Raw genomic sequence first — 25,698 nt, forward strand, 5'->3', positions numbered from 1 at the left:
AATCTTTTCATTGCTCATCACAATACATGGCCCAGGCCTGGTTCTGTGTAAAAAAAAACACAACGCAATTATGTTTGCTTAAACCTCGCACGTGTAATCAAGTGCTTGGCTCTTCAGATGTTTTAGCTGTGGGGAGGTGTTATGTCTGTGGGGGTTTTTCATTTCATGAAGATCTGTGATTCAAGCTAGCAATGTATAGTCCTGCAAGACAGCTTGGGGATCTAAAACCAAACGTCGCAGCATACAGTACCACTCTGGACCAGAACAGCATTGAGCCTCGCTAGCTGAGCCCTCAGTGCGCTGGTGGCTGATTCAATGGGAGCACAGGCCTGCATGCAAATTCACTACATTTAAGTGGACGTGCTTGTAATTATTGTTGGGGCCAACGGAAAGAGTGCTTGTAACATGTCGTCCTTTTGGTCTGGTCAGCATTGAGGTCTTTGTAATTCATTTCATATCTGTCACTGGGGGCGGGGGTGGGTGTCCCCGTTAATATACTTTGAAACTTAAAATCTGGACATCCAACAGATATGTTGCCTGTCAGAACAATTTGTTATGGGATCATTGCTGTCGTATAGTTACGGCTTCCAATTTCATCTAATTCTTTATTCTGAGCAGACTGTGTCATGGATCATGTCATAGAAGTGCTGTGCTGCCCACTTCAGCTGGGATTCCTGGGGAGCTTGTGCTTTGAGCTCCAGCAGGAGCACAGAGCACTCATTTCAGAACAGTGATGTAACTGCTTGAGAAGACCCACCATAAACTGTAGCTGTGGAACTTAACCAATAAGGCATAAAACGGGATAGTAGTAACACCTGTTGAAATCTGGCTGTGGAGACAGTCCAAAAAATGAGAATTTTTAATTACCTGCTTCACTTAGATTATTGTGCAGTCTGCTTTTATGTGATAAGACCCACTCTTAGTTTCATGATGACAGATACAGTTTGCTTTGCTTTCCTCACCACCACAACCGTAAAGCTACACAGAATAATACAGAATATATATCTATACTGGTAGCAGCCCTGAATCTCCCTCGGGTGGTTTTGGCTTCTTTGCTCCTACAGTTACATTTCTGTTTGTGTCTCAGACTGAGGCTATAACAGCACTTGCATCCTGTTCTATCCAGGTTCAGGTGATGGCTAAACCCACTTTAATCTGGCCGTTTGAGGAAAGCTGCAGCCTGCTGTTCTGATAGAAGCACACATGGCAAATACAGTGTATTCGCAGGTCTGTTCAGCCTGCTTTACTGAATTTATCCATTGTGCATTATCTGTCACTCTTCTATAGAAATTTCGTAACAGATCAGGAATTTCTGCAGCAGATGTTTTTTACTGGTGGTTTCTTGCCTGCTTGGAGGATCTGCAAATAGTACTGTGGTCTTATAGGGAAGAAATTAATTCCAACCAAAATTAAAATTTAATGAAACATCAAACTTCAGAATTGTTTGTGGCACATCCTCTCATTATGATACTTCTCCACAAATAAATAAAGCCATTAAGATACTTCTGAAATAATGAAGCCCTAACCCATTTTCTTTCTTTCTTTACTAATTACTGGTGCTTAGGTACTTGTCACTATGGGGTGTCCTGACTGCAGTCGGTGGTAGCCTGTATCTCCAAGTCTGCCACAAGCACAGGAGGCTGGCTTCTAAAATGACTGGCCAAATTCTTGCCCATAGCAAATGGCTCCAGCCTGGTGGGAAGATTTTGTTACTGGTATTGGGGGAAGTGTTTTGTTTTCATAAGAAACCTTCTGAGGCATGTGGTATGGGCTCCTTCCAGAAGAGCATGGCTGGCATATAGGCAGGAGGGACAAATTTGATCTGCTCCACATCCGTTGCCTCAGTACTGAAGAGTGAATGGTACTGACTGTTGGCTTAGATTCCTCGGTAACCTTTTTATTTTGTATGGAGGCGGAGGGAAATTCTTACCCAACTGCATGGATGTATGTGAACCACGCACGTTCTTGTCCCAAATAAATTTCTGACATTGCTTGGTAAAGGCTGTGAAAGTATCTACAGGGCAAATTGGCGCAATATTGTAGTTGAAGAGTTTGCTAAAGAAATTTTAAGTGAAACTACTTTCCCCTGTGTTATTATAAAAAAATCAATTTGACGTTAGGCAACTGTTTCCATTTCTGCAGTATAGATGAAATCTGGGAACTGTCTCCTTCCACATCAGCCCCCTGTTCATTCACTGACACACGCACAAGCACACATAATTCAGACACCAGTAACTAGACTCCTTCATCTGTGGTCTGCTTATAATACATTTTCTGGGGACGATTAAGCAAGAAAACCTTGAAACCTAAAGAATTCAGGGACCTGCTGTATTCTTTTATATAACTGAGAAATCAGTTCTACGGAAGTGTCCCCATAGCTATGAGAGAACGCATCTTCTGTTTATGTTGATGCTACACATATGGATTTGATTGTGATCCTTGGGATCCTCATTATGCATAAATCCCTGATTCCATTTCTTTTAAAATACAACAAGTGTCTAGCCCATGTTTACATTTCACATCTTCCAGCTTCTCTCCCAAAATCTCTCAGATCCAGGCAGTTGGGGGTGGGGGGCTGGCAACCGGCTGTAGGATTTTGTTTCATTACTTTCATCTGACGTGGGAAGAGAACAGTCTCCCGGTTGTTGCTGCTACTGCTGATGCCATGAACGCTTCAGTGGATAAGCGGTATAGACAAACAGGCTGTGCTTTCCTCGAATGCCGTTATCAGGCATGAAGGCAGTAAGGGGGCCTCCCTGAGGAGCTTTCTGGTTTGTACCTTCCCATAGCGCCAGAATCAGAAGAGATTCAGGAATTATGTAAATCCCAATGTGTTGTGGAGGCAGAAATACGTCATTTTAAAGACCAGGAGATTAGGACCTGCTGTTTCAACTGTTGCTTAGGCCAAAGTCTCAGTTGCAACAGTCACTGCTCTGGGATTCCTACATACGTTCCAAGGACGGGGCAATTCAAGCAGCATAGCGAGCTGGACGCTACGTGAGCAGGCAGGGGGGTGCTGGAAGCGTGCTTACTCTGACAGCTAACTTACAGAAGCAGAAAATCCAAGTGTATATGCTGGGCACAGTCACAGGTGCAGGTGTTCCTTTTTTCACGGATAACGTAATCTAAATCTGAGAGAAAGCAATTGTGTTTTCAGTTTCATTGTAAGCCATCTCTGAACTGTTTTTTCAGGTTGGAGCGATCCCTGCAAATGCAGCTGATGATGGACAGTGGTCTCAGGGACTTATTTCCGCTGTGAGTAACCGCTTGTCTTAAGCAACACTAGTACCTTCTCTGAAGAAATGGTATCCTGTGAGAATGCAGAGACTTTTTTTTTTTAATGTGTCCTAGGCCCGAATGGTGGCAGCTGCAACCAGCAATCTTTGTGAAGCAGCTAACGCCTCAGTGCAAGGCCATGCCAGTGAGGAGAAGCTCATCTCATCTGCCAAACAAGTGGCAGCTTCTACAGCGCAGTTGCTTGTGGCTTGCAAAGTGAAGGCTGATCATGACTCTGAAGCCATGAGGAGGCTACAGGTACTTGTGTTCTTAACTGCTGAAAAGCCATAGCAGTGTTACGTAAACGCTATCTTAACACTGTGAACAAAGCCCAGATTTTAGGAGTAGTTCTTGACTTTTCAGAATTCTGTTCAGTTTTTCTTCCTTGTGGGATTCTGGGGCGCTTTCATTCATCCAAGGATGATGTGATTTTGCATTTGTCACTATTCAGCAGCAGCTACAGCTCGCTTCATTGCTTGGTTTTATTTTCATTTTTAAAAGATGTTGACAGATGCAAACTTCGCCTGGCCTGTGCCAAGCCCCGGGTTAGGTGCAATACTGATAGATTCATGTTCATGATAAGCCACAGGAACACGAGCTGCGAACGTTTACTACGTGCTTTTTTGTAGTCAGTGAGTATGGTTTCTGTGCCATTGTTCTGCATTCAGTGAGACTCCCGGTGAGCTTGTGAAGAGGTAAACACACTTAACTTGGTAGCACTGGAGTATTCTCCTGACCTTAGCAAGGTTATGCCTGTCCTCAGCAGAGTCCTTGCCTAAGTGCCAGCCTGGGTTGTGGTCAGGTTTCCTTTGTTTCTAGGAGTCAAGAGAGCAATTGTAGATAGAACATTTCTAAAATGGAGAAACATTGTCAGGCAAAAACAAGAATAGAAGGTGATGCAACATCTCAGCTGAAGTCTGATTTAACTTTTTTATATGAAGCTGGCTCCCTTTTACATTACACATCCATTTCACATTGCTTTTTGAACTATTACTGAATTAACAGTGTTACAACAGGTAAAATCTAATGTCTCTGGAAGTCTTGTTTAAGGGTGTTCATTTAAAAAACAGCTGCAGCTTTCTCTGATATGCTGTCCTGCAGGCTCAGTCAGGAATGTAAGAACTATTTCAGCTCCTGTTTTCATACCACCAACGTGGAGCATCTTTGCTGATGTTGAAATTGCCCCTTTTTCTTTTATTTGCACAGATGCTACTAATGGACACTCAACAGTTCTTGCACAGATAGGTAGAATCAAGTGCAACAGAAATGCGTATGAATGACTGTCTGAGCCAGAGGAATTGATGTCATTGTTTTCTTTCTAAGTAGAAAAAGGGTTTAAATATTTAGGAGGAAAAAATAAATGTATGAGCGTGTGATAAATCTGTTTCTACAGAAAACATGTTAATGTTATCCTAGGGATGAGATGGGTTTAGTGCTTTACAGTGGATTCATATAGATCGACTTTGTCAAGGGTCTGAGGGTGAGAGAGGTACCAGTACCTGGAAGATGGTTCAGACTGTAATGCAACCTGCACTTTCATAGCCGAATGCCAGGATGGGTCTGAAGGAATTTTAAATGCAGAACAAATAATAGAAACAGGAACAAAAGCAAGTACAGGAGACTGTTTTCTCAGCTCTGCCAGGAAACTCAGGGTACTCAGTCACTGTAGACTAATACTATTATTAGACATGGAGTGTGAAAAGTTGGAAGGGAATGTGAAGAGGAAACGAGCCCAAGCACAGACTGAAATTGAACTTTGCCACTTTACCAACCTTCATATTAGTTCTAAAATGAATAATGAAGGGAAAAGCAAGTTGCATTTGGAAATAATGTCCTTTATTATCATAGCAAAACCAGTGAGTTGATGTCTACTGAATATTTTTACTGGTGGATTTGCCAAAACTACTGAAACTTTTGAGCTGGCTTTTGCCCCCAGCACAAATATTTTCACATAGCTTTAATCAATAGGTTAGGTCAGGAGTCTGAGTATATCAGTTTTCTCTTTCCCACCCCACAAACAACGGCAAGCTCTGGGAGAGGACGTTTGAACTGCATTTCCTATGAATGCTGACTTGGAACACACTGTTACAGAGGCTGTTCCAAAACTTAATGAAACAAATGGAAATGTTTCTGTTCTCTTGTGGATGAGCTCCAGACTGAGCAGAGCAAATTTCAAATAATTTGTGCTTGGGTCATTTCGGGTGGGAAGAGAGTTAAGCTGAAAGGGAGATGAAACTGGGAATGTGGAATAGGTAGGGCTGCGGGGGTAGGGGGCAGGTTCAGAACTGGCCCATGTGCCTTCCCCTCCTCGTGCCGCTGTGTCTCCAGCGTGTGTGAGCAGGCTGTCTTTGCCAATGGCCTGTGTGGGAACAAGTGTTCTCAGCACCCAGGACACCTGGGGACATCAGGAACCACAGGACAGAGAACTCTTCTCCTGTTCTCTCTCACTGCTTGTCACAACATTGCAAGTACCTACCCTTTTCCTGCACGTTGTGAAACCACTGATGTTGTGTATTGGTGTTGTTGACTGATTTGCTGTTAAATACTAGGGTTTAGGGTTTAATATGAGAAAGCCTTACTGGGTCAGACCAAAAGTTCATTAAGCCCAATCTATATCTGGATTCCAGCAGTGGCCATTAGGAAATGCTTAGAGAAGCAAGGAAGAACAGGGTAAGCATGCGTGAAACTCTTCTCGACTACGTTCTTAGATTTCAAGCATTTTCACCTTGGGAACTTCCCAAGCCAGTTGCAGATTCTATACATTTAGTAAGCCTCAGCGGTTTTCTCCTTTTAATTTATCCAGTCCTCCTTGACCCCACGTAAACTTTTAGTCTAATTAACAGTTCTTGGGCAGATTAAACTAGGGACAGCTATAACTATGTCTGTCCCAACCTGCTTCGGCTGGTTTAAATCCACACAGTAGGATCAGCTGAATGACATACAAATTCATTGCTGTAGCACACAGGTCTCAAATTTTATTTACAGGGTAGGCACCTTCCCAGGGTGGGGGTTTCTAGCAAGACTTAACCATTCACATCCTTCTCTTCATGAAGTATTCAGTTGCTCTTGAGGGTACCTGGTACAAAGTAATGCTGCGCAGTGTTACAGAAGTCAGTTTGAGTAGGGATAAATTCATGTTGCTTTGACCAGGCTATGTTACTGCTGGAACTTTGATAACATGTTTCTTCTGGTATCTCAGCTAAATTCCTCACAATTAAATAAGATATCTCTCCATAGCATTCCACTGTGCACTGAAGACTTAATCACAGTAACAGGTGATCTAGGTGTTCCTCTTGCTCAGGAGGTGGAAATATCTCTGAATGGTGCCCTGTCTCATTCTCTAAAGTTGTTTATTTGCTAAAGCACTTTGAAATACATTTGAGGACCCACCTTTCAGTATTTGTATGTATAATGGAGTAGAAAACATACAGCCAGGTCCCCCAGGCAGTCCCTCAGAATGAGTGAGCCGTGACCCCTCTTAGCACTAAGTCCACATCAGCCCAGAAGTTTCTTTTCCTGCTGCTGTCCTGACATTGATGAATAGATGGAAAAGACATTGATAAACAGAGGTAGAAAGGAGAAGGATTCCAGTAAGAGCCAAGAAGGAGGCATAGGTCATATTTTTATATAAACCAATTTAAAATAAAAAATATCAGACATAAGGCTTATCTGGGACTCACAAATTTAAAGGACTGCTAGTGGTATATAAAAGATCTCATTTATGTCCCCATATACAGTACCCGTTAAACCAGGGACCATTCTCCCAGAGCCAGCTTTTTGCTGCTTTCCCCAGCTGCCGGTACGCTGCAGCAAATCCAGTGCCAGACCTGACAGTGCTGAGCCCTTACTACTGCCCCGGGTCGGTGCAGGGTGTATATGGTGCCAGCTCCATCTTTTAGCTTTAGGAGAAGAGAGGTTTGCGTTTTGTTTATGACAAGGACTCTTCTTCCGCTCACCTCCAGGGGTATCACAGGAGATTCCAGGGCCACTCTGGTGTTCTCCTCTGTATCCATCAAACCGGTGCCTGTGGACATGGCCATTACTGAGCCTGCAGTGTGGAACCTCTGCTGCCACATACGTGTTACAGTATAGCAGAAACAGCTTTGCCAACATTAGAATGCAGGTGGCTTAGTTACCTGTCTCTTTTTGATGCACAACTGCTGACACAACTCGGTTTAGACAACAAAAAATGTATTACAAATGTTTGACTGTTGATCTTTAGAAGTCTGAGGATTTTTAAGGAAATAGAAGTTTAAATGTGAGATAATCACGGCTTTGTAAGTACCTGATTTGCCCTGGTGAAAGTCCATTAAACAACTTCATTGCCTTAAAATGTTTCTTTATGCGCTAGCTTTCAATTTCTCTTTTTCTTCCTCAAAAAAAAAAACCAAAAAAAATCTGATCAAGTGCATAACATAGCTGTGTGCAATTTTATCCACTGTTTTATTTCAAACTAAAATCTCATTTGTGACTTTCCCAACTTCCAGCTTCTTAAATAAAGGAATTGTGTTCCTCTCTGTACTGTTGATTTTGAAAGATTAATTTGGGTTTCACTGGGAAAACCAAAACAAAACACGCCTTTCCTGTGTAGTTTTAGCAAATAGCTAAAATAGCAAAGAAGTTTCAGTTTTGGTGCTCAGATGAATGAATCCATGTTAGTTAAGCTTTTTCTGTTTTTTAATACTAAATTTCTTTTGTCTTTTTCAAAGGCTGCAGGAAATGCTGTCAAGCGAGCATCAGACAATCTGGTCAGGGCGGCCCAAAAAGCAGCATTTGGGAAAGCAGAGGATGATGACGTTGTGGTCAAAACAAAGTTTGTGGGTGGCATTGCTCAGGTTGGTACAATCATCCAAGAAGTAAAACAGAGAAAAGCTGTCAGAGAAACACAGCGTGGTGTTACAATGTCCATCTGCTGCGCTGCAGGCTGGAAAAATCTGTGTAGAAATTACGATGAATTTTGTGATGCCTCACCGTTAGGTAACCACTGACATAACAGCAAAGTGATGTTAAAATGTCTACACTTCTTCGTTAAAGCATTTACTGTCATAGCAGTTACCATTGTCCAGTATCTTTCTCGTTTTGTTCTGGTGAAGTTAATGGTTCTTTTCAAACTTCTGTTATGTACTTTGAATATTCCCAAGCCTTAATGGAACACTAGTTTTGTGTGTATACAATCAAAGAAATAGAGAGTGAGAGAGAAGGCTGATGACATTTTGTTACTGTGACCATAATAAATATGAAGAAATAATAATAACATTATTTAAGAATAGATTCCAAGGCTTTGAGGTGTACCAACTTCTTCATAACAGTGAATGCAGGAGTAACACCATATACTGTGGTCACAACTTAAAAGATACTGAAATTTATCATTTCTGCATGTCTGTAGCACTGTCATTTTTCCTTTGGCGTTTTGAGATGCAGGAGAATACTGTGGGTACCTGCAGTAGTGAGTGTTCAATTTTGCTGTCACTCAAACATTAAGACATGTGCTAACCCCTCACCCTGATGAAGGTTGGGGGAGCACAGCACTATGAAATCCATCTTGGATGTACAGTAAAACTAGGCTGGTAGATTCTTTTTTTCTTTTTTTTTTTTTTTGTCCTTTTAAAGAAATGTGGGGATACGATACTGTTCTTGATGGCATAGTCCTGAAACCTGGAAAAATTTGAACAATTCCTGCCAAAGTAATTGAAATTTGGTGCTTCTCTGAAGAATGCTCAAGGTCTATCTGTGACTGGTGTCATAGAGAAAGAAATCTTGTTTTACAGACAGTATTCCTTGCTATCATAATTCATACTTCTGTTTTCTAGATCATTGCAGCCCAAGAAGAAATGCTGAAGAAGGAAAGAGAGTTGGAAGAGGCAAGGAAAAAGCTGGCTCAGATCCGCCAACAGCAATACAAATTTCTACCCACAGAGCTGAGAGAAGATGAGGGTTAACCTGCTGAGATTTTTGTCTTTTTTTTTTTCTTTTTTTTTTTTTTCTTTTCTTTTAAAGAAATAAGCTAAAGGGAGACAGTACAGTGAGAACTGCTTTGACAACATTCTGGTATGCCAAGCACTTACCTAAATAAACTGCCTGTTATAGCTTTGGATGAGCAGAGGGCAATAAACACTTGTTCTTTCTCATCTGGTCAGCTGAGGTGCATGATCATCAAATAATGGTACAGTGTTAGGTTCATCATTCCTGTTCCTTCCTTGACTTATATCTCAGGAGAGAATGTTTCACTTTTTACTAAAGATACTAAGTCAGTATTATTGTCACTTTCCTGATGCTTGAGGTATTTATCGTTCCTTGACTTGTTATAAAACATTCATAATACTGATAGGAAAACAGTCAAGAAATCTTTCATATGATAAATATCACATGAGCTGGTGGTTCTCCCCCAACTACCCTTGTAAAAAGAAGACCAAGATGGAGAAGGGTGTATGTCTGAGTGGAGAAACATGCATGAGTGTGGGTTTGAAGAAGATGCCTGTCCTCTCTGTGTTATATGGCTGGTTCACCCCGAAACTGGAGGAATTGTCTCTGCACCTGTTTGCACTAGTAGTATTACTCCTTACCTGATACCAACAAGCTTCTACTTGTACAGTATTTAGGTTTACAAAATGTGGCAATAGCCATTCTTTAAGAGCTCAGAAAACAAAGAAATGGAAACCTTGTCACTGCCTCAGTAATAGCAGGTTCATGAAGGAAAATGCTGTTTCAATTATATACCTCTAATGTGTGACTACTCTTACAGTATTATACACACATACACATGCTCTAACATTGGACTGAATAGTTTGCATTTTGTTTTTTTTAATTGAAGTTGTCTGGTTCGTACTGTGGGATTTCTGTTAGAATGTATGTTAGTAAAAAAAGGGAAATGCCCAGTACAACAAAAGACTATCACAGCTCCTGTTATTCTTTTAATAATTTCATTTATAATTATATTGTTTTGAAACCTGTGGGTATTGTAGGAGAAAAGAATAAGTAATTTACAAGTAGACTTTTCCTGTAATATATTTTTAAAAAATCTGGACTCTAGGGAGTTTGTTTTCATAGTTGGTATTGATGAAAACATACACGCCAAGGAATTGCAGAGAAGGAATAGCAGCAATCTATCAGCAGGTTTTGTCTTCAGCTGCAGAAAGGTATGGTGCGCTCTCCATATCTCTGTTGTGACCTAAACAACAGCAACACGGGTAGAGTGAGTAACACATTTTACCTTGTCAAAGAAAGAACACAAATCACAGCAATTTTAACTAGTAAAAGCTAAACTATTTGACTAACTAAGAACACCGTAATCTAACAAAACCTTCTGACATGCCTCTAACTCCGCTCGAGCCCTCTTAAACAACAGTGTCTATTTAGGTCAAAGGACGTTGCTGCTCCAGTCCTGGCAAAGGCCGTGCTGTTGTTTGGGTACCTGCCAAGTATATTCAGCTGAGCCTGTTAACATTGTACGCATACCCACCTCGTTGTCATTGTTGCAGAAATACTTGTCTTGTAGACTCCAAAGTAACCCCCCTAGTGGTAGGTTTACCAGTTTAGTAGCTCTAACTCATTTAACTTACCTGCATGAGATATAATTATCAGGAATTTTGTCACACTAGTGTTAAATATATAGCAAAAAATGACTAGAGAATTAATAAATATTGAAGTGTACAAATATTTTTATTGTTAAGAGTCTCTTCTCTGGTACTGACCTATTTCAGATACAGTAGAGTTGCTGGAGAATCCACAATCACGAGAGAGAGAGAAAAAATTGGCAAATCCCAAATGGAATCACTGGCATCGACAGATGTGCTGTGATATGTAGGCTTGTGTGCAAATGCAAATCCTTACCATCAAAGCTGAGCATTTCCGAGTTCTGTAATTTTCCACTTGAGCACAATTGATTTTTCTTCACTCAACTCGGTGTGAGCAGTCACAGCATCTCAATGTTAAAAATTCCTACCCCCAAAAAAGAGGCTTCCTGTAAATTTTGAGGCAGAAGGCTAAATTGCTGTTTATTGCTGTAAGACCCAAATAAAGACAGCTCTAGTGGTAGGGATTTGCTGCTGCTGTCGGTAGGTCCAGCTTCTTTGTAGCTTATGGCTCTTTTTCTGGATAGCCTCACATTCCCATCTCTTTTTTGGAAAGATTCACCAGACAGAATTGTTACTGCTTCCTTTCAACCTATGTTTAACCTATTATTTGGTCTCATTAAAGCATGAAGAAAGATGATGCTGTCCTTGGCACCATGCCAGTATTTTACTGTAGGTATAATACTGTTGTAATCCATTTTGATCAGGATGGTATTTGCCGGTTTGAAGGAAGCCAAAAGCCTGGTCAAATGCTACAGTGTGTGGACATTGTAAAGCTAGAAATCTTTATTAGGATGTAGAAGGAAAAAGCATGCTCAAATTGTGTCCCAGCTAAATTTGTTTGGGAAATCCATTTTGGTACAGTTACTTTGAGACTTCTCTACTTCTGATTTAATGCCCCCTCTTATTTGACAGAACGTATTGTTCTTTTTTCCTCCTTAGCTATGCGCTTGGTAGAGGAACCACAGTCAGATGAGTAGCCGAGCTGAACAGCTGAAGTATTTTTTTTACGCTGAATTTTTGGTCTTCATTTGGGAAACATTAAGAGAATATAAGCGCGTCTTAAGTCTTACGATTTCAGTTTTTTCTTGTTATAATTTGCAGTACCACTGAAGTCCACATGTGAACATCTGTGGCGTTTGGAACTAGTTGAAGCGTTTATTTGGCAGGGAGGCTTGCAGCAGGAAGGGACAAGTTGGAGTGAGAGATGGAAGCTGGTTAATAAGAAGGATAGATGTTTACTTTGTTCTGTTAACTTGTGAAATGGTAAACGAGCTCTGTTGTATCTCACCCTTTATGTGGATTTCACTTTAAGGAATTGTATGCAAATTAAAAGCAAAATGCCTCAAAGTTGCTTGTGTACAAATAGTCTAGTGTTGTTTCCCCAACTATTTGGAAAACAATTTGTCTAAACTTTTCTACATCAGAAGTCTCAAAGTAAGAAAAGTTTTGAAACAAAAATTGGAGACTAGACTCTTGTTTCATCTGTCCCTTTCCCTTTCATCTTCTGCATGTTCATTACTTGGTTCCTAATGAAGGGATGAATACATAATCTCAGAAATCTCCTCACGGTAAATATGTTTAGCTCATGAGCACATTTTTGCTTTTAATCAGTCCAAATTGATACGATACTCACCCCAGGAGTATGGCATGTGCCATCGCTACATGTATCTGCCTACATGATTTTATTGTATTACTGATTTGGAATTTTGGGGATTTTTGTGCCTTATACTGTAAAAGTTTTGTCCTTATGTAACTGCATCATGATTAACAAAGAGAGAGTTACCTGCCCCTAACTGTTATGATTCCTGAAACATGCTTTTCCTTCTTCAGGGTGGCATACATTACACACAAAGCCTGAGTCATTCCTGTTGCAATCTGTGTTTTAATATTGTGCTACATCCCTGCAGTGTTGCAATGTTTGGCTTTTTAGGGTTTGGCAAAGAAAACCGGAAGGTGTGAGATTTGCTGAAGGCCTGGATGTAGGTGGGGAACACTGAGGACCCAGCCGGTCAGCCTGAACCAGCTGCAGCCCAGCCCTAAGAGGGCAGCCAGCCCTGTAACGGAACAATACATCTCTCTAGCCCAGAATTTATGCCAAATGCAGAAACTGTTCGGTGATGCGAGTAACAAGTCCCACGGTTATAAGTTGCTGCTTTGCCTAACCATAGTACGTGTGCCACAGTTAGTTCAGAGGCAGGCAGGTCACAGCCTGGGTCTGGCTCATTAGCTATGATCCGTTTAACACGTGAACTCCGTCCTTGGGCACAGCGCATCGTTCAGGGGGGAGCGATGCCGAGATCCTGAGCGAATGTTGCTAAGTGCGTGCGGCGCTGGGTAGATCCACACGGGATGTACCTCAGCCCGAGAGGCAACATCCCTGCCTCCACCACAGGGCTCAGGGGGACGCGCTGCCAAACTCGCACTGCTTCCGTCAGCGCTGGGCAGGAGCAGGGCCTGGTACTGGGGCACGACGTCTTCAGCAGCTGGGCGGTACGATAATTCTGGCAGAGTACCCCCTCTGTCAGCTGCCTGGTGTCACGTTAAGCCCCTGAATGTGATACTTCCTGGTTGGAGTCCACTTTGTGCGTTGGTGTCTCTGGCCTGCTGGCCTGAGCCGTGGCGGGCTGGGGGAGGCGTGGGGAAGGTGGTGCCGGCCCGCGGGGTCTGCCCAGCCACTGCAGCGGGCGGGTGCTGCGGGGGGGGGCTGGGCGGCTGCGGTTCAGCACCAGGGAAATCGAACAAGAGAATCCATCTACACCAGACGTGACCTAGGTCAAGGGCCAGGCTGAAGCAACCCCGTGTCCTAGAGCGGGCATGTGCCGTACCCGTGACAGTTCAAATGTGACAGCATGATTAATTTTGCCCAAAGATTATTATCGGTCATTTATTGAGCTACAAGTGCGTGCCATTTTGTCACTTCTTTAATTTGTTAAAAATAATAAAGAAGTAGAGACTTGTCTTTTCTCTTAAATTAGTACACTTTGTTGCAGTGGAAGGACCTTCTGTTCAAGACAGTTTTGGAATTCTAAGCCGGAATTTCTTGGGGGTTCATCTGTCACTTTAATGACTTCCCTTCCTGTTAGAGTTGTAACCTCAAGCAAGGCACAAAGGACTTCATAGTCATGCTGCCACACCAGCATGTATAGTGTTTATCTGGCCACAAATATAAATAAATTTACTTTTTTTTCTTCATCAACAATAAGCCCTTGAAGGAATTCCTTTTTTTCCTGCATGTAGGTATTTGTGACTTGTGTTGCACTGGTTGTCATGCAAAGGATCAGTTTGTTCCTTAAGCAAAATAAGGCAGAAGGTGTATCTGTCCACAAGGCTGGGAAAAGGCGGAATTCCCGGGTGACAGAGGAGAATGTCCTGTGTAAAGCGCTGCTGCACAAAGCTATCAATGCTCACTTTGTGGTGTATGTCAGTGACACCCAATAGCCTTAAAATTAAGTATATCTAAACCACACATAAATATGCACAAAAGCCAAACAGCAGTTATTCAAGGGTGGTGAATGCTTGGTGGTGGTGGGTTTTTAGGGGGGGAGGCTAGTTTTGCTTTTATATTCATTACAATTTCCATTTCATTCAACAGATAGCAGTCAGTGGCTGTATGTACACGGGCTACTTCAACTCTCGCTGTGAAATCTGTGCCTGAGAGTTGCATCTTAACTAGTCTGATGTTGCTACCAGCAGGAGCTGGCTCTGGCACGCCTGCCCTCATGTCTGAGTGGAATCTTTTGGGCATTCTGTGTGCTCCTCAAGTGGATCTGTCACCAGATGTGTATCGTGTCTGTGGTTATTTGGTAGCTTTCTTCCATGTGTTCTCCCTGACAGAAACAAGATTGCAGAAGCTCCCCTTGTAGGGTTGTTTAGCTGAATATTTAAATGGGGGCTATAAAGGCCCTAGGCGTGTTTCAGGCTAAAATATTTGAAAATATTTTTTAAAATATTAAAAACCTACTAAAATTAAACTGTTAGAGTCTTTTAAAATAGATATTTTAAACTACTAGAAAAAAGCATTTGCCAAGTTTGCTATCTGCTTTTATTATCTGTGCAGCATTATTTTAATTTGTTTTGAAAACTTTCTAGGCACTACTTTAGACTAGATTCTAGGGAAGTTAACTCTTTGTGCTTGCGCAGTAGGGCCGAGAGACTTAAAAACCAAACCACAGTGTTTGACATGCTTGGGTCCCTTTTGACATTGTCTTTCTTCACAGTTTCCTTTGCTTTTCCCTTTCTCTTGTTCTGAGCATTCGTGAGAGCTGGACTTTCTCCCTGGAGCATCTTTTAACAGCATATACACTTAAGTTTTTCACCTGTGCAAGTCAGTCAGTTACATCTAGTGTGGCAGAAGAAATACTAATATGTGGGGTTTATCCATGCCTAATTTGGATAATGTAAAGCTTACATAACAAACACGATTTTATTTTCCTAGTCCTTATCTTCTTCAAGTATATTTACTTGTTTTAAAAATGGATAACAGGGGCTGGTGACTTCTTAGCATCCTAAAATCTACACTATGAGGGTTCATCCCAGGTGAAGAGGGTTTCTTTTGGCATGTTTACCTATAACTGGTATTTCTATAAAGTCAAAATCTCTTTATTAAAAATATATGTGGAACATTAAGTTCAGAAGTTTTGAAGATGAAAATTCACTTGTGGTACCAAATCAGATGTTAATTTAGGAGTCTCAGAAGCATTTTGGAGTCTGTGGAAAAAATACTGCATTAGGACCGTGAGAAAATGTTGCTGGCTATTTTCTTAATACAGTTCTTGCTCTTAAAGTGCTGCATTTAAAAATACTGGTTGGAATCTTCAGTCCCACACACATCAATATTTGGTACTTTCTAGGCTGTTAGTATAGTCTTTGTTTTAAAATAATTGCCTGTGATATGGTCCATCTTCTCTGAATATGGTTCAAAATCAGTCGTCTTTGTGGCTGTTTGTATTTTGTAAGGTGCAACTGACTGAGTAAAAAGGTTAATGTAGAGGTTTCTTCCAGCATTATAGTTGATGATCTTTGCAAATTGCATTGTATAATCAAAGTTACTGATTAAAATACTTACTTGAACATGAGTCACTGAACTGTTGACCTGATTAAGTCTTGGAAACAGTGGTCCGTTCTGGGATGGTGGGTATATTATAAATACGTGTTTGTACTGTCTTGGACATTTTCCAGTTTGACAATAAATACATTGCATTTTATTAAGGATGTACTGCCAGAGAATAGTTTTATCAGCCTTGTTTCTGAACCAGAAAAGGTATTTATGCCCCCATTCACCAAATGCTGTAGCTCATACCTGTAGTATTTAAAAAAAAAAAAAAAACCAAACAAAAAAACCCACAGCAGAGTCCTTCATATTTTGTCTGCAATGTAGTTACCTCAACTTGACCTGAATGGGATTAAACCCATGCTTGTGGGCCTTCCCAAATGACAGTGTTCCGGACCCTCAGAGAAACAACGCATGGCTCATATGCTTTACCACATGGTACTAGTTAGAAGCACCTTCACCATCATATCCATCCCAAGATAATCATAGTGGGTTTCAAGTATTAATAAGAATACTCTGCTCCTAGAGACCATTCCTTATTTGTGGTTCATAAAGCACTACAAATGAGTCACTCTAATTTCACAGATGGCAAAATTATGTGGCAGGAAGGGAGATGGTTTGTCCAAATCCACAGAGCAGGTTGCACTGAATGGAATAGCCAGTCAAGTTCCTGTGGTCCAAGAACTAGATAGACCAGTAGTAGCCATATGCAGGAAAGGGTTAATATTTATATTCCCATCTAGTTGCTAACTGTCTACATTATTTTTTGCATTAGTGTTTCTGCACTCTGTCGGTTCCAGAGAAATCAAATGCATTCTTTTTTGGTAACTGATAGCACAGGGACTTAAACAGTGATTGTGATTAGTGCCAAGAACAACCCTCTTTCACTGCCAATGCTTTAGACAAACATCCTGTCTTCCAGAGTTGAATTTAATTGCAAGAATCTCTGCTCAGTGTCTTGGCTTTGCCTTGTGTTGTAACCGCTTCTGTTAAGGCACCAGCCTCAGCTCTCGTTCAGTAAGTACGGACTTAACGCAGCATTTTTCTCTTTTTCTACAAGAGAAGCGACAGCTTTAATACTTTGGACAAAGCTCTTCAAGCTTATTTAAATTAGCCTCCTGCTTTACCAAAGCTTCCTGCAAAATATGATGAAAATCCTGAGGCACTGGAGCCTTTAATGTGACACTTTTAGCCACAGAACCAGTTTTGAAGTTTACTCAGAGATGCCTTTAGTCATCTGTAGTTATGTGAGACTGGGACATTAAGAACGCCACACTAATGATTCCGGTCTGTCTGCAATTACTTACTCTTTGCCTTCAGCTATATAAGCATGAGTATTTTCTTTCTTCTAAATATTCATCTTTTGTTTGCATTTTTTAACAATAAATGAGTTGAAATGACACTATATTTCCAAAATGCTTGCGCAGTTTCTCAAGATCCAGTCTGAGGATTATATTTAGTTATACTTTTTCTGTGCAAATTGTTAGCTATTCAAAAAAAAAAAAAGTGGCATACATGGCAAAGATGGTGTGAAACCTCTAGTAGCTCAAGTTCATATGAAATGTTTATACTTGAGACTTTTTTTTTTCTTTTACTGAGGGGGATAGCACATTGCTTTACTAACAATTTAAAGATTGCTATTTGTTGTTAGTTGAAATTTTGTGAGTTGAAGCGGTAGAGTCACTGTGGGAGTATTTGAGTTATGACCTAAGATGGAGGCGTGTTAGGAAACAAAATGGGTATATTCTTCAAGCCTAGACTGAACTTTTGTCTCATGAAATCACTGGAGACTTCACCTAAATGTTTATTTCTCTTCTCTTTTTGGTTATTGGTTTTGTCTCCTTTCCTCTGCTCATGGTTGGCTTTTTTCCTTGAAAGTCAGTATGTCTCAGTATGTGCAGGTTTAGTCACAATCATGTCTGTCTGTGGAGAAAACATGGGTCTTAATGTCAACATTTATTACCAAAATCAGGAACAGTATGTCCCGCACATCAAGGTCAAATTCACCAGTGGTTTTTATCAACTATCATTAGTGCAGAACACTCAGTCCCTAAATTCATGAAACTACAGTACAGGAACCGAATTCATCCTCTCATAAATTTTCTCTTAAATAGATTTGAAAATTGGTGAGTTCAGGCAATCCAGACTGTAGGAATATCTGTTATGAATTCAAACAGAGGAGTGTTAGGACACAAATTTGATATATTCTTTGAGCCTAGATGGAACCTTTGCTTCATGAAGTCTGTAGTGATTTTAGCTAAAAGAGTATGCTGCTTTTTCCCTCAGAAGAATGAAAGTGAGAACTTTAGTATGAACTTGCTGTTCTTCCTGATCTCTCATATATAGCTGATCTCTTCTGATCTGGAACTTCATGTTACTGAGTTTTCACATACAAAAACTAAGTGGGGGGAAAGATTCAAAAAGAAAATCAGCTTCACTGGTCATTCTGTTGTGCTTCACTTGCAGTCCAGTTGCCATCCCCTATCACTCAGTGGTGACAATAAGGCTGTTTAGGGCAATTCTCAAGCCAAACCACTGCTGTGACATGCCTGTGATGCTTCCAGATCCTGCATCCCAGCAATTCAAGCCACGAGAGAATTTTCTGGTTAAGTTTCTTGACTGTTCAGGAGTCATCTCGGACCTCTTCCAAATCGCAGGAGTGGCTCTTTATTGCATGACCAGATCACTCATATTTCAGTTTGTCCAAGATCTTGTCATCTGGAAAGAGGCTAGATGAAAAAAATTCTTTATAAGGGCATCCTATACCTCTCCTAAACCTGGAAAAACTAAATATGCTGAATATCTCCTATACTAAATGCTTTGTAAAACAAAATAGACTGCCAATGCACCCATCTCAGAAGGGGTCAGAGCCTATTCAGATCTTCTTCCCTATCTTAAGTGTAACGCCCACCAAAAAGAGAACTTTCGACCTATAGTTTTTTTCCAAAAGTATTTGCTAGCAGCAGAGTCCACACTGTTTGGTCCCTATTCAGATTCCTAATGAGTAGGTTCATAACATCTGCCAATGAAGGTAACAGCTTTTCCCTTTTAGTGTTTCATACCCTTCTTGCTTAACATGCCCGGGTGGTTCCTAGTATACTAATTGCCTGTGAGTGGAGTGGAGGGAGAGCTGCTGGATACAGAATAGGAAGTTGCCCATTCTTTTGTCCTGGGACTGTGAGGCAGGCAGAGGTTAGGGAGTGGCTTTAGGATTTGTAGAGTCTCCGAGGTCTGGTGGGTCACACAGTTGCAGTGGAATTGAGATGCCAGCACAGCTCTGGGTAGGTGGGAAGGTGCACTGGAAATGGGGCTGACCAAACAGCACAGCACAGGCAAGTCTAAATCTTTTGCTGGAGAAAAAAAAAAATCACTTTGAGTAAGAGCAGGGGGGCAGAACCTGAGATAACAGCTTTCCACCCTTTTATAGACACAACGGATGATATTGCTGCATCTCTACCATGTTGCAAAAGGGAAACAGAGTAAGGACTGGAAGGGGTCTACTTGGATTTTCCTGTAACAGGTAAGTGGTAAATGCTGGGTTCTGTCTTCAAATTCTTAGTGAAATTCTAAAACTACATAAATTGAGACAGCAAGCAGGCCATTTGAGGCTTGTTTCAGATATTTGCTTCCAAGCAGGGGTTATACTGTCTGTAGTTGCTCCCAGCCAGTAAGAATGGCAGTGTTGAAAAGGTAAGTCAGACCTGCAGTTGACACTACTGATGGTGAGTTACAGAATCATGTTTAAAATTAGGTAAACTCACATGTTGCTTTGGTCCCTTTTGATCTTGCAGACAAGTAGGTGGTGGCATTTGAGACATCTGTGCATTTCTGAGAGTCCAGGCCACCTTTAGAGTTCAAACAGAAATACATGCTATAACTGGGGCATGTTGAAAGCTATGACTTCATTTCTTAGAACTTTTAACAGCTGTATAGCTCAAAGACAAATAACTCATCCCTGGCTGGTCCCTGTAATAACACAGACATCCAGAAAATGCCTGGCATTTTTTGGTTCACTACTTGAGATCAAATTCCTCTGATTTTGTTTCCCTCTGGGCTAAGAACAGACTATTCTTAACGCTGTAGCCCTAAGGAGAAATTTTGCGTCCTGCTGCAGCTTTGTTTCTACACGTGTTACATGGTCTCTGGAAAATTCTACTCCATTTAGTACTATTTGTCCAGTCTCATGTCCAGCCCCTTCTATCAGCAGCAAGTTCCTGTTGTTGCATTTGGATTTTAAAGGAAAAAGGCATCTGTTCGTTCAACACCCACTTGGCAGCTCTTCAGCCTAGCTGCATCCATAGAGTCACAGGGAGCTCCGTGAAGAAGCTGGCTCCCACAGAACTAATTCTGGGTGTCAGTGCTGAATGCCCTGACGACTTGTTTTCCCTTATGGAAACTCTTCTGTGATCAGAAGTCTCGAACTGTCAAAGCAGAGCATTTCAAAGGGCAGAAATTCTGAAACCGAAAGGAGAGTCTGTTCTGGGAGCTGAAGGAAGAAGTGGGTTTTGGTTTAAGCTTAAGTGTCCGAGAGCAGACACAGCTCCTCTGGATCTGCAGATGTGGGGGATAGGGAGCTATTTAAATTCACAGTACTGCTGGTATAAGAGGAATTGATATGTATTGGTCCTGAATTAGTTTAGGCAGGAAGGGAATCCTGGACTAGTCTTTAAGTATGGCTAGAGGGGAGTACAAATCAACTCACTTCTGACATCGGGAATGAGAAACAGGCTCATACAGTCACAGTAAGGGTTTGGCCTCGGGGCTTTTCTCTGTCCCTTACAAGTTGTTACTGAAATTTGTGATGGGAACCCAGCGCTAGGGTTACAGGTTAATCAGCCTGAACCATCTAATCTAAACAACTACCCAGATTGCTGCAGTCTGTCAAACTGAGCTTTCTGGGAACAGGGTTCCAGCACAACGCTGTGTTTTCTCTAGTAGGACTGTATTTCACCATGACATGCTTCTCAAGAACGCATCGTGTGAGACACTGTAAGGTCGATACAACTATGGCTCTCTGTGGCTGGAGTTAGTGTCTAAGCAGCTTCTGCTGGCTGCTGTATCTTAAAAGCACTCGCTAGTGCAGGCTTCATATCCTCGCTTGTGTCTGTAGTAAAGCCAACCTGTGTATGAGCACGTTAGCACACCCAATTAATTTCTCTGCTGTTGCAAGTACTATCAATAGAGAATATTTTCTGCTGCTTTCGTCCAATCTACCAGTTTTAACACACTTTCTAATGTTTTCCTGGAGATATCTATAGACTGTGCTGGGAGTTTTTTCCTGTCAAGACAACAGTAGTTGATTAAATCAAGAAGATGGAAATGAGGGCATATATCTTACAGGATTCCTCTCACACAATCCTGAGTGTTTATAACATGCTCTCCACTGCCTCCCAGTCAGGTTTACACTGAAATCTTCACCCTTCTTTCACAGCCTGGCTAGCTCTTCAGAGCTTTTTTTCTTTTATTCCTTTATTCATGTTGTTCCCTGCCCAAAATCAAATATGGAGTCTTGAAGTTGAGGACTGGGTAGAAAGGAAGGGCGCTCGAGTGACAGAGCCTGCAGACAGACCATGGTTTCAGCAGAGAGTCTCTCTGCTGCTGCTAAATCGCTTCGATGCTTCGGCAGCCCACTGCTTCTGGCAGGGGCCACCTTCCAGCAAAGCCTGAACGGCTGCTGAAAGCTGCAGTTCCTGCTACACAGAGCTCTCAACCAAAACAGAAATCAAAACATGAGCAAACCCAGTGTGGACTCTGGCAAAGATCACCCTCTCTTCATATATAAAAGGGAAGCATTTAGCCTGACCTCATAAAAGAGAGAATTTAAAGAACCATTCTACACTTTGAAATCTTACCCTCAGTGGCATGGAAACAAAATGCTGACTTGGGAATTTCAGCAGCTCATTTCACGTTCTGCTCAGCCCGCTGTACTTCCTGAGCATGAATTGGCCATTGCATCATCCCAGGAAAATGAAGGTTATTGGGTCACTGGCTGCCCTTGTAATCTGCTCAGTAAGGAATTTCTCAAGTGTATAGACCAGCGCCCAGAAAAACGTTTAACAAGGTCTGGAAAATTATGCCTGCTTCAAGCAGAGACCTCTTACAAGTTCGCAGGAGGACTACCGTTTGGATGAGTTAGCAGCACACACCCCTGCTATAAACATCACTTAAAGCAGTTCCTTCCAGGAACCATGGAGAGAAATAGCTGAGGGAGAGACTAGATGACTTTGCTAGTAGCTTAGTACCTTTTGTAACACATGGGCCTGTGCTAAATGGAGAAGAATCCGTGTCAAGATTTTCTTGATCCTATTTGCCTCCAGAATATGTCAGGCAAACTTCTCTTACACAGCCACTCACTCTACCTGCAAACCTGGAGTGCAGGTATGGCTGAAACTTCATGCAAAACAGTATTGCCTCTTCCCTTTTAAGTGATGTATGTTCTCTGGATGTGCTGTATACGAGTCCTTTCTTTTGAGGGACAGAACAGCATCTGCTTTCTCTGGATTGTGTACCAGCCCATAAAGGACAATTCGGTGACTTTGTTCTCCAATTGGATTGCACCATTTCACCAGCGAATAGAGTGTTCCTGCTTACTGGGCAAATGCCATGACAGAGGTTCAACTTACCGACAGTAGAAAAGTGCCGTCACTGTAGAAACACAGATGTGTGGTGCTGTGCAATCTCAGGCTCTGCTGCTGATTTGAGTGTGAGCTTGGAGGCTCTCCCCAACCTCTTCTACAGAGCTCCTCTTCACTCAGCTGTGCCTACTAGTGCTGACAGTCCTGTATGCCTGTGTGACTGATACACTTCTGCCGTCTTTGCACTTGATCGCCGTGGGGGTGTTTGACTGGAAAGCATTTCCTGCTCACATTCATCTGTTCTCACTTTCTTTTTGCCCACAGGAGAGAAGTGAGTTCATGAGGAAGTGAGCATTTCAGGAAGTGATTTTGGGTGAAGCTTCACTTTTTCATTTTCCATTTGTTCCTTGCCTGTAGACTGAACATAAAGAAAAGCTCTATCAACCCTAACTGATGTTTCTGGCATACTGATGCTTGGGCCACTTGGCTTTGCTTGAAAGTAGTTGAGAGACTGAAGGGAAGGAGGAAGGCAGAAGCAGGAAAACTTCATCATCATATGATGGACTTCTGGAGGATTTTTCTTCCAGCTGCCGCTCACAGTCCAACTCAGCCTCACAAGCCAAATTAGCTTTGTTAATGTTGCTCCAGGCTTCTTTCCTCCTCCCAAAGATGTTTTGATTTGTTAGCACCTCTTTGGCGTGAAGGTAGTCTGAAACCTGCAGTCTTCAAGGCAGGGTTTGGGCTGCAGTAGAGCAGAAAGTCAGGGCCTTCGCCCCAGAGAGGGAGCACAGAGACGTATGATGCTCCTGCATAGCTAACTCACAGCCACAGATGCTGCTCACACTGTCCAGAGGTAGGGGTATGCACTGGAAAGCAGTAAGATTGTTCTTCTCTGGGAAGTCTTCCTGATTTCTTCCATTTGTGTCTTGCAGCATCAGCTGGTTCTATGCCTAGAAAAGCTGCTGCTTGTGCTCCATCACCTGATCCCACACCACAACTACTGTTCGCCTCTTCTTCAGCAAGCAATGCTGAACTGTATCACCGGTTTCCTTCAGGCAAAGTGTAAAACTGCAAAAATACCAGTGACCACAATTCCACACAGCATCCTGGTACTACAGAGATAGATTAAATGTCTATAGAGAGACAGAATGATCAAAGCTTGAAAATATTTGTAGAATAATTTCTGGTTAACAAGCCCATTTTTATAATCAGTAACATACGAGAACAAAATGGTGAAGGGGAGCATAGGCTTTGGAAAATGGAGCTTAATACAAAATTATATATTGCATTTTGTTTTTTAAAAAAACAACGTAAGTAGTGTTTAACTGTGATTAGAAGAAATCTAAAACATCTGCAAGAGCTCTTAAATAAACCATAGAAAGTGGGAAGAATTCAGCAAATGCTGGGAAACAAAAGAACAAAGAGCTGGCTGGAATTTATGCATCTGCCTTAATATGCTAGGTTTTCCCCTATACTTATTGTCACTACCACTAAGCAGAAATTGTATTTTCACTATTTCATTGTGTAAAACTTCCATTAATGATCTACAGCTCTCAAGGCTGAGAGCTGAATTTCCTTTACCGTTAAGCTACATGGCTTTGGGCAACTTTCTCTCCATTTTCTTATTGAGCATAGATAATGGCATTCATTTTTCTCAGTAGAGAGATATATTTAGGGTTAACTTGGGCAAAGAGTTAATTTGGCATCACTTCTAAACTGTCCTTAAATAAAAATGATAACAATAATTCAAAAAATCGAATCACCTTCAATGCTAAATTTGCCTCTTGTTAGATTAGCTTTTAACTTACTTTGCTTCTTCTTTATTTGTATCCCCTGAAGACATAAATTCATCTGGGTGAAGTAGTTCAACCAATGAACATCGCCGCCTTTGAACTTAACTTGGAATAGCCCACAATTCAGGTCCAGCACACTTACACAAACTTACGAGTAGCACAGCTAGGCACCATTTCTGCCCCCTTCTTGTGGGAAGAATTCTGCCCACACCTCTAAAATCCACAGAAGCACAAGAAGTGGAACCAGTACTCATCAGGCATGGGGACATAGGAAAACAAATTATTTCATGTACCTGTGGAGAACTTTTCCTATAATCTGGGAAAAGGTTGGTTGGTTGGTTAGTTATTTGGTTTTCAATAAGAGATGCATCCCTCTTGTGGAATCTAATGTAAGTAGGATTTGGGGGAAACCACCAGTTTGGCACAAAACACTGAAACTGCATTGTAGGAATGGTCAACAAAATAATTTATTTCCATTTAGTTTTCAGATTGTTGTAGACAGCTCTGTTTAAACTGTTTTTTTCAATAAAATCTATTCAGAACAGTATTGCACAGAGGCACGAGACCCAGGAAGTGAAACACTAGAAAGCTTCTTCCCTTTTCCCCTCTCCCAAATTCAGACTGAACTGTGACAGGTCTTCTCATTCTTGCTACGTTTGGCTCAGAATCAACTCCTCTCATCAAGGAAAGGAAACAAAACAGGGAAAATTTCTCAGTTGTGGTAACCTGCAGTGTTAGCTGTAACAGAGAGAAGGGAAAGTCTTCCTCAGAACTATTTTGTTTTTCATATGACTGCTTCTGGTGTCCAGTCTCTCGGTTTAGGACTAATTTGAGATCCTCTATGCAATGTTGATATGAGAAATCCAGCTGTGCAAATGGAAGAAGCTAACACCAAGTCTATGTATTCCTTCTTGTCAGGATAATTTTCTTTGAGGTTCAAATCACTGTTGTGATAAGGCATGTAGAGATACCTTTTGTACATAAAAATGAAGTTGTTAACCCTTTTCTCCATTGTCAGAATCATCAGGACTGCAGTCTCACAAAATGTACCTCCTCTGTCCTTATTCAGTTTATCTGCTGTTCCCGCAGTGAAGTACTGACCATTCCACATGGTCTTCAACTGCTAACTTGGATGCCAGCAATTGTCATCTTGAAGCACCAGGGAGCTCTGCGCAACCTGTGAAACCCTTCCAAAAGCAGGGCTGTGTAGACTTGCTCCTTCAGAAGTGCCTCTGGCAGGGGCTGAGTTGCCCTAGTGCTGAAGGAGATGCCTCTAGCTATCACACTGGGACCTTCCAAGCACTACTTTAATTTAAAAGGGGGAAAAAAAAGTGTGTGTGTGTTGTGGGGGTGACTACTTGTAGTTTTTGCAGTAAAAATGCAGCATCAAAAAGGTTCTCTGTTGTAATCCAGTTCTTGTGTGTGTGGTG

General features: G+C 41.6%; 1 protein-coding gene and 1 long non-coding RNA gene across 7 annotated transcripts in view; one reads left to right on the forward strand and one right to left on the reverse strand.

Moving 5' to 3' along the window:
• Window positions 1-12,200, forward strand: part of TLN2 (talin 2) — a 202,930-nt gene extending 190,730 nt beyond the window's left edge. For all 6 annotated transcript variants that reach the window (XM_037396159.1, XM_037396157.1, XM_037396161.1 and 3 more), the window contains 4 exons: window positions 3,193-3,255; window positions 3,352-3,534; window positions 7,986-8,111; window positions 9,087-12,200. In XM_037396159.1, coding sequence (XP_037252056.1) covers window positions 3,193-3,255; window positions 3,352-3,534; window positions 7,986-8,111; window positions 9,087-9,215 — 501 coding nt within the window. In that variant the 3' untranslated portion in view covers window positions 9,216-12,200. The remainder of the gene's footprint in view (window positions 1-3,192; window positions 3,256-3,351; window positions 3,535-7,985; window positions 8,112-9,086) is intronic.
• On the reverse strand, window positions 11,782-22,743 carry LOC119151832. The gene is made up of 2 exons (XR_005105567.1): window positions 22,524-22,743; window positions 11,782-18,629 (listed from the first exon to the last, which is right to left on the reverse strand). It is a non-coding gene; the product is annotated as an uncharacterized LOC119151832 (long non-coding RNA).
• Window positions 22,744-25,698: the final 2,955 nt, after the last annotated feature.

The sequence above is a fragment of the Falco rusticolus genome, chromosome 7 (assembly GCF_015220075.1).
Source record: "Falco rusticolus isolate bFalRus1 chromosome 7, bFalRus1.pri, whole genome shotgun sequence".
NCBI classification, from domain to species: Eukaryota; Metazoa; Chordata; class Aves; order Falconiformes; family Falconidae; genus Falco; species Falco rusticolus.